Source organism: Sarcophilus harrisii, chromosome 6 (genome assembly GCF_902635505.1).
Source record: "Sarcophilus harrisii chromosome 6, mSarHar1.11, whole genome shotgun sequence".
Classification (NCBI taxonomy): Eukaryota; Metazoa; Chordata; class Mammalia; order Dasyuromorphia; family Dasyuridae; genus Sarcophilus; species Sarcophilus harrisii.
The window spans coordinates 192171374-192179598 of NC_045431.1; the positions used below are offsets into that span (position 1 = coordinate 192171374).

Sequence of the window (8225 nt, forward strand, 5' to 3'; positions counted from 1 at the left end):
GGTAGCGGGTGAAGGGAGGAGTGGGGGGGGGGGGGAAGGAGGGGAGAGCTCTGGGAAAAGTCCTGTAGTTACCACAGCTTAAAAAAAACCAGCCAGACAGAGGTCAGGGATCATATCCTACCTTTATATACAACTGTGGGGGTTACTGCTTTGCAAGTGACAGATGGTCCCATACTAATTGGGGCCAGGACCTGGGGGAAACCAAGTCAGAGCTGATGTCAGTCCTGTCTGTTCCTGCTCCTCCTCCTCTCACACACAGCTGTATCTGAGGATCTCTGCTAGGTCATAGCCGGTCACAGCAAAGGAGGAGCCCCTGAGGTCACAGAAGCGGGCTCCACACACCTGAGTGTCAGTCACACATTCTGCATGGCAGTGCTCCACCTGGGGGGCCGGGGAGGGAGGTCAGAGGCGCCCCGGGGAGCCAGGGTCCCTCCCCCTCGAGATGCTGCCCTGCCCCGATACAGACCTCAATGCAGCCACTGTGGGGATTTCTGCTTAGCTTCCAGATATGCACAAAGGAGTCTTCAGCTCCCGAGAGCAGCTGTGGGAGAGGGGAAACGGGGCTGAAGGGCCTGCAGGGTAATGTCCAGGCAGATGCCTCCAATGGGGCAAGAGGCCTAGAAGGTGGTCACCAATGGCCCGGGCCCACTCACCTTGCCCGCCTCGGGTGCCAAGTCAAGGGCGCAGATCCCACGGGCGTGGGCGTTGATCTGGACATGCAGGGCCCCGGAGCTGGCTTCATAGATGCGGATCTGCCCGTCCCCATAACCGGCAGCTACACTGCCCTGCCACAACTGGACCGAGGGGCAGGGAGTCCTGGGAGGAGAGAAGGACTGGGTGGCCTCCCATCTGACCCTGACCCACCCTGACCCAGCTCCCCTTCTTAAGCCTCCCATACCCAAATCCTGAGATTCGGGTCAGCAGCTTAAATTCTGGCCCTGACTTCCAGACACACAGAAGGCCTGAGTCGTCAGCTGTCACCACATCAGCTACACAGTCCTGAGGGAGGAAAGGCAGTGGGTCACCCCCCAGGGTCACCTCCCATCCAACTTCCCCGCCAGCCACTGGCCGCTGACAGATGGCTCTGGAGGCGGGAAGAGGGATGCACAGCGGGACTGACAGCCTTCTGGATTCATCCCTTTCCCAGCCAGACTTACAGCAGCAATAGCAATCTTCAGAGCCAGAATTTCCCTGGAATTTCTTAACACCCCTGGAAGATGGTGCCATGGTTTCCCTTGGAAAGTAACACTGAGGCCCAGAGAGAGAAAATGGCCTAAGAGGCCTCTTAGATGAGGACGTGGGTTTCTTGAGTTGCAGGGAATCAATTTAAAAGCCTTTACTGAGCTTCCTCCCACTCCCAATCTGAGGCAGGTGGCACACTATGGCAGGTATGTGGGGATGCAGCAAGTCTAAGCCATAAATCTGATTGTCTCAATAACAGGGACTCTCTGTATTTATTATGGCCCCTTGGCTTCCTTCTCGGAATAATTTTTTTCTGAATGTATGTTTTTTATTCATTATTTTGTTTTTAAAATTTAGAAACATTCCAATAGTTTGTAATAAATGAATGAAGATAGGTTGGGGATTAAATTGAAATAGACTATTTACGATACTTACCCTATACTCTATACAATTCTCTATAGAATAATTTCTTTTAAATGCATAAAATAAAATACAGGATTACCAATGACATCAATTATCTTGACATATGGTGATCAAGATTTTTTTTTTTTTTAAGTTTCCAAACCTCCAGGTTAAGAACTCCTGGTCTATCCTGGGAGGCAGAGCACCCTATGACAACATAATTAGGTACTATGTTGCAGAACATTGACCCTAAGTGAAAAATAGCCATTTCTAAGAAAGATTATATAAACTGAATTATTGGTAAATGTGGTAAATGGAGGGACTGGATGAGAGGGGCACAACTGGGGCCATCACCCTTTGACAGGAAGGCTTCAGACAGTGAGAGAAAAGACTGCAGAATTAACAGCGCTAGCTTAAAGGAGCTCGACCCCTTCACTTGAAGGACGAGGCAATTGAGACTTGGCTTTGTCCCATGTTTCACTGCTATAAACCAGCCAGGAGCAGAAGGTGGCTCTGTGGAGGCTTTCTCCGCCAGGCTCTTTCCATGGAGGGGAAACATGGTCTAGCAGATTTAGAGTTGGAAGACCCGGATTCATAAGCCGGCTTAGACATTTACTGAGTGACTCTGAGGTTGCACACGCTGTCCTCCTCCCAAGGTCATCCCTGGGATCTTCCCACTCAACGGAAGGGGCCCTTACCTGACCCTGAGCAGGCTCTGCCGCGATGTCCGTAATTGGCGCCTGGTGCACATCCAGCTCCTCACTCAGCACAATGTTGGGCCCTTTCGCTGGGACATCAAACACCAGGACCCGGCCAGACCACGTTCCTGTGGCCAGGGCCACAGTGAACCTCACCTTCCTCTCCAGCCAGACTTCTACTGAGTCCCACCAGTAACCAAGCCCTGGGAGTATCTCCCACCACTGGTCTCACAAATATGGCCCCTGCCTCCACCCCTCGGCTCTGCCACCTGGCCCACCCCCCTTTCACATCACTTCCCCAAGGCCTCCTCACCCACACAGATGTAGTGGCCACTGGCAGCAATTCCTCGGGCAAACAGGGCCTGCACTGAGATAGGAGGGTCACTGACTGCTCCACAGGAGCCCAGTCTGTGTCCCTCTCTCTTCCCTCCCGGCACAGCCCACTCACTCCCCGCCCTTCGGTACCTGGGGAGGCATCAGTGGAGTCCAGGGCGTGCCAGTACACCATGACAGAGCCATCCGACTCATATATCTGGGGTGGGGGATGACACAAGTGAAAGGTCAACAGGTAAGCTGGGGGGGGGAAGGGTAGCCCCCCTTGGGGATGTCAGTTTGGACACGTGTCCTTTTCCTGGTTCACCTGTATGCCTCTCTGTGAAGTCAAAACCAGCAGCACCCGGAAGGGCAGCACGCACCAGTAGGCCTGAGGAGAAATCAGTCTGGGTGTCGGGATGGTTACAGGATCGGGCCCCGTGAAAGAACGCCGAGCCCCGTGAAAGAACGTCAGGCCCCCCGGAGGCTCGGCCTCTCCGGGTCCGCACTCACCTGGGTGATGAGCGGGAAGCCCGGCCCGGCCCCATCTTTAGTGTGCAGCTGACGCTGGGACACAGGAAGGCCGTCGGGGGCGGCGCTGAGGAGCTGGGCAGTGGGCCCGTGGACCAAGGCAAACTGGGTCAGGCCGGGGGCCGGCAGGGGCAGCACGGAGAGGTTGTTGTAGAGGGCCGCGGGGCAGGAGCGCATGGGCACGGGCCGCTCCCTGCGGTACATGCTGCGGTCGGGCGCGGAGGTGCGGGAAGTTCTGGGGGAACAAAGGCGGGTTCTCCAGTCTGAGAGGCGGCGGGCGGCGGGCGAAGGGCCAGCCGCCGCGCTCAGAGGCCGGACAGGCTGCATGGCGCCCCTGGAGGGAGCGCTGCTAGCATTCTTGTCCCTGAGTTACAGGTAAGAAACGGGGCTGAGGGATGTGCCCGGGCTCACAATGCTAGCAAGCGCCGAGGCTGGATTAGAACTCGGATCACGCTGACACCGGGAGCAGAGTCCTACCCGCTGCCCCGCAAGCCGGGTGGGGGTGGGGGGATGTCCTGAGGAGGGAGGAGATAGGGATGAGGGCGACTGCGTGGAGGGGTCCAAGGGGCGTGGAAGGGTTACTCCGGGGAGGGGGAGGGGGGTTAGTGCCGGACGGATGGCCGCGCATCAGCGGAGGGGGTCTCGGGAGCACCCCCAGCCCGGGGGATGCTGAGGGGAAAGACCCGGGCCTCTGACTCGGCACGCGGACAGCTCGGGGCGCGCGGGGACCCCGGTCAGACTCGCACTTGCGCAGGAGGAGCGCGGAGGGACACCGAGGGGTCCGCGATTTCGCGGCACTGCAGCGGATAGGTCACCGACTCCCGGGGGTGGGGGGGAAGACGGCGCGGGAGCGGGAGCTTGGGCCGGACTTGGGGGAGAGGGAAGGGGGCGCTCAGAGGAGGGCCCAGAGCCTCCCCCGGAGCGCGGTTATCTCCCCACCTCCCCAGCCCGCGTTAGACGCCCCCTCCAGACCTTCCTGCTGTGCCCCCGGCCGCGGCGCCGCGCCTCGCTCGGCTAGTCGGTCCCCGCATTCGCCGCCGCCATGGAGACGACGCACAGCGCGCCGCGGTGGTGTTACGTCATGCGCTGGGCTGCGCGGGCCGAGGCCCGACACCGCCCACGGTTGCCGGGTGACCGTTGGGCAGCGTTGCTGGGGGAAGCGTAGTGAGGGTGCGGTAAGGAAAGCGCCGGTCCCACCAGAGTCCCGCGGCCGCTGTCCATGGCGCACGAAGGCTCGGTGAGCGCAGGCACAGGCCAGGGCGTCCGGGCGGGGCCGCTAAGGGACGGACCCCTCCCTGCCCAAGGATATTGAGAGATGGCTCAGCCCGACCCCCAGCCCAGGATGGAAGCGGGGGAGGGATGACCCCGAGCTCTCAGTGCCCTCCTCACTGAGTATCACCAGTGACCCAGCGGGGAGGGCATCAGAGACCATCCAGACTGACAGCCCCGCTGTTGATGAAGGGGGAGGAGGGATGCCCAAGGCTGCCCCACCGGGGCTCGGGGGGCAGGTACAGACGTCTGAGAGGGCCGAGTGGGAGAGATCCTCGACGAGGAACCCCCTCGTACCCACTTGCCAGGCTTGTTGTGAGGACCAAATGAGGAACTAGGGCTTGTGAAATACAGCAGTGTCAGCCGTGACTAGTAGTAAAAAGCATTCTTCTCGCAGAGAACCGGCAGGGATCGAGGGCAGGCCCGGGCCAAGGCAGAGAAAGTCCGCCCCCCGACGGTGCCTGTGCCCCAGATAGAGATTGTACCTGGGCGTCTGAATGAATCTGAATGGATCACCCTTATGGGCATTGAGGAAGGTGAGGATGTGGTAGGAGATATCTTGGCTGAACTGCTGGCTCGTGTGATGGATGCAACCTTCAAGGTCTACCTGGCCCAGCAGGTGAGCATCCATCCTTCCTCAAAGCAAAAATAGGAAACCTTACAACCGATATTTTAAAATAAGGGTTTATAGTTTCTACAGTATTTTCACATGTCGTATGTCATTTGATTCTCACTGCAAATCCCTGGAATTAAGTTGGTAACAAATATTATAATCACTTTAGAAATGAGGAAACAGGCTCAGATCAAATGACTTGCCCATTAGCATCCATCTATCATTCGATTTTTTTTCAATCTTTTTTGTTTTCCTTGGGGAGGCAATTGGGGTTAAGTGACTTGCCCAGGGTCCACACAAACTAGTAAGTGTTAAATTTCTGAGGTCATATTTGAACTCAGATCCTCCTGACTATAGGACCATGACTCTATTCACTGTGCCATTTAACTGCCCCTCCGTCAATGTTTTTTATTACATTCATTATATACTTAATAAGTACTTAGGATTTGAACCCAGGCCATTTGACTCCCAAGTCCATTTTTTAAAAATTTTATTTCTACCTTCTTACTCTCCCAAGTCCAATAATACTCTCTCTTCTGCCTCCCTTTATTCCCTCACAGTGCATCCCATTCACCATCAGCCAAGCCCGAGAGGCCATGTTGCAGATCACTGAATGGCGATTCCTTGCAAGGGATGAGGGTGAGACAGATGTGGCCGAAGACCCCACGTGGGGGGAGGATGAAGAGCCTAAGGCCAGCACCACAGACACCTGGGCTCAAGGCTCCGTGCCTGTGCTGCATGCACCTTCCCCTTCTATTCCCCCAGGACTCGAACACTCTGCCCAACCTGAGGTAACACCTTTACTACCTTATCCCCTCTTGGTTTGTAACTTCTCCAACTTGCTCCTATCCAGCTTCCTCCTAAATCACCCCCCAGATCCTCCTCCAATGGCTAAATCTCTTGGCTTCACTCTGTTTCTTCCATTCCTACCAGGCCACTGAGATTGAGGATCAGCTCACCTCAAGAAAGAAGAGTTGGATCTCAGTCCCTGAGGATCAGAGCATCTCTTTATGGGGGAAGCCTGAGTTAAAGCCTACCCCAGGTCCCCCTCCAACACCAGAACCCTCTTCACAAAGTCCCCAACACTTTGTTTTGCCCCATCCCTGTGCCGATTCGGCCCCTAACCTGAGCAATTATGCCTCTGTGGATCTTTCTGTATGGGAAAGTTCCCAGTTTTCTTTTGAAATAGCCAGCCCGGTGAGTCCACATCCTTCTATAGATCTGTCCATATGGACAAGTCCTCAGGTGTCCCTAACTTCACAGGCTGATCATATTCCATCTCTTTCACAGAGTTCCCAGATCCCTGTACACCACATTGGAGGTGGGGACAGCTCAGGCCAAGTGGAAGAGACAGTTTTACCTTCCCCCTACTATCTGTCTGTGCCTCTTCCACCATTTTTGGCTAGTCCTTCCTGGAACCTTCCAAAACTCCAGTCTGTCCCAACCCCCATCTCTTCACTAACCCCCTCTTTGCTCCCTGCTGCCTCTGCCAAGTTCATGCGCTTACAGAAGGGGCGGTCATACCTAGCATCAGGCCTGGTGTATGACAAGATGGGACGGATCATAGCCATGGATCCACTGGATCCTACCCATCTACCCCAGCACCAAATTCATCCACTGGCTAAAGTTGTAGTCCCTGAGGCAGAGGTCCACCCCCTAGATTCATACAAGGAACAAAGGAAGCATGTAAAGTATGGGAACGGGTACCGATTCAGGCTGCCTGGCCGCCACAGGCCCATACCCCATTTCCGTGGTGGTTTTCCTTTCCCCAGCCCAGGACTTCCCTTCCCAGCCCCTGGCATGGAGTTCCCCCTCCAGAGCCCCCTGAAGCGATGGTCTAGCATCCAATGGCCTTATGGATTGGAAGGGGCAACAGAGTTGTTACAGATGCAGCCATTGCATTCAAGTATGATTCCAGATATGGGGTCAGGACCAAGGCCTGATGTGAGTTTGCTTCCTAACTATGGTCCAAAAGTCCTTGAAGCCACCTCCCAGCTGATGTGGAAACCTTCCTTACTTCTGGACACAATGAAGCTGAAGCCTCACGTAAGCCTCTGGAATCCAAGCAAAAACACGCATAGAAGTGGTTATCCTGTTCCCCACATGGAGAGAGAGCAGTCCCCCAGCCTGCTGCTTAAGGAACCTTCTGAGCAACAACCCATCCAGACCCATGCGGTTACCCCTCAGGTCACTGTGTCTCAGCTGCTGAAGGGCTCCTCACCTAGAGTTCGGACCTTTCCCTCTCAGGACAGTGTCAGCACCACCTTCCCTGAGGACTCCTGAATGAAGGCTGTGAGTTCTTTGGTGGCATTCTGATCCCATCTGACACCACACTGAAACCCAAATCCTACTCTGCCTACCTCTCTGCAATAAATACTTTTGGGGCCCTAGATGTTAGGCTGGTGTATCCCTCACCACTATCTCGATCCCTCATCTCCAAAGGCCCTTCAACACAGTTTTCCCCGCCTTTAGGTGTCCTCCATTCAAATGAAAGAGACATTTCCTCCCTGTCAGCAGGTAAAAACATCCACACCCATAGGAAACACTCAGACTGAGTCAAAAGTATTCCTAATACTGGGAAACCACTATTCTGCTAGGGGAACAAAGACTTAGTTGGAAAATGACAACTCAGAAGCCATCCAGGCAAGAGTGCCCTTAATATTCCTATTAACCTTTATGTGAAGACCTCTAGGGAAGGGAAGGACTCATTCATTCCACTTTGTATTCTGAGTAATAGTAAGAACTATTTCCTTAACATCCTTAAAACCAAAATCCTTAAAACCATTGAAGTCAGGAACCAATATGTGCTCTTCTGTACTAGAAGAATTCGGACACTTGAAAAACAAGTTATATTTCCAACTATTTTTATACCACATGAACTTTGCTATTCTGGGTGATTTAGATCTGGATATGTTCTAGTTTAATGTGTTTTCTAAAATGTGTCCCTCAGAACTGGACTGCAGACTGGTCTGCCCAGACTAAGTGAGCTTTTATTGTATATTCTAGGTACCAGGCCTCTCTGGGTAGCTTAGACTTCCATTAGCTTCTCTAGCAGTCACGTCATGCGGTTGACTCATCTCCAGCTTTGGTCAGCTAAAATGACTAGATCTTATGTCTCTCCTATTCTGTACTCGTTTAAAAAAAAAATATTTGCCAATCTATCATCCCCATGTTGAATCTTTCCTTGTTCAAACGATAAAACAGTGAAAGCAAGCTTA

The 8225-nt window shown here is 54.1% G+C and overlaps 2 protein-coding genes across 4 annotated transcripts; one reads left to right on the forward strand and one right to left on the reverse strand.

Moving 5' to 3' along the window:
• Positions 1-103: 103 nt before the first annotated feature.
• WDR54 (WD repeat domain 54) lies at positions 104-4202 on the reverse strand. Its single transcript, XM_031942404.1, has 10 exons — positions 4098-4202; positions 3108-3360; positions 2923-2985; positions 2748-2814; positions 2596-2649; positions 2283-2410; positions 899-999; positions 654-816; positions 467-541; positions 104-381 (listed from the first exon to the last, which is right to left on the reverse strand). The coding sequence occupies exons 1-10, from the start codon at positions 4154-4156 to the stop codon at positions 250-252; spliced, it is 1095 nt and encodes a 364-aa protein (XP_031798264.1). The 5' UTR covers positions 4157-4202; the 3' UTR covers positions 104-249.
• On the forward strand, positions 3263-8225 carry C6H2orf81 (chromosome 6 C2orf81 homolog). 3 transcript variants are annotated; one of them, XM_023506189.2, is made up of 4 exons: positions 3263-3500; positions 4792-5013; positions 5568-5798; positions 5941-8225. In XM_023506189.2, the coding sequence occupies exons 2-4, from the start codon at positions 4915-4917 to the stop codon at positions 7288-7290; spliced, it is 1680 nt and encodes a 559-aa protein (XP_023361957.1). In that variant the 5' UTR covers positions 3263-3500; positions 4792-4914; the 3' UTR covers positions 7291-8225. The 3 variants fall into 3 exon arrangements, with proteins under 3 accessions (XP_023361957.1, XP_012407855.1, XP_012407856.1); XM_012552401.2 differs by lacking the exon at positions 3263-3500 and adding an exon at positions 4245-4362; XM_012552402.2 differs by lacking the exons at positions 3263-3500; positions 4792-5013 and adding an exon at positions 4264-4362.

Coding starts and splice junctions, on each gene's coding strand:
- C6H2orf81 (XM_012552401.2), top strand. Junction 5,014..5,567: donor AGGTCTACCTGGCCCAGCAG/GTGAGCATCCAT, acceptor ATTCCCTCACAG/TGCATCCCATTCACCATCAG. Junction 5,799..5,940: donor AACACTCTGCCCAACCTGAG/GTAACACCTTTA, acceptor CATTCCTACCAG/GCCACTGAGATTGAGGATCA.
- WDR54 (XM_031942404.1), bottom strand. CDS start 4,156: ATGCGGGGACCGACTAGCCGAGCGAGGCGCGGCGCCGCGGCCGGGGGC. Junction 542..653: donor TGGCACCCGAGGCGGGCAAG/GTGAGTGGGCCC, acceptor CCTCTCCCACAG/CTGCTCTCGGGAGCTGAAGA. Junction 382..466: donor CCCACAGTGGCTGCATTGAG/GTCTGTATCGGG, acceptor CCGGCCCCCCAG/GTGGAGCACTGCCATGCAGA.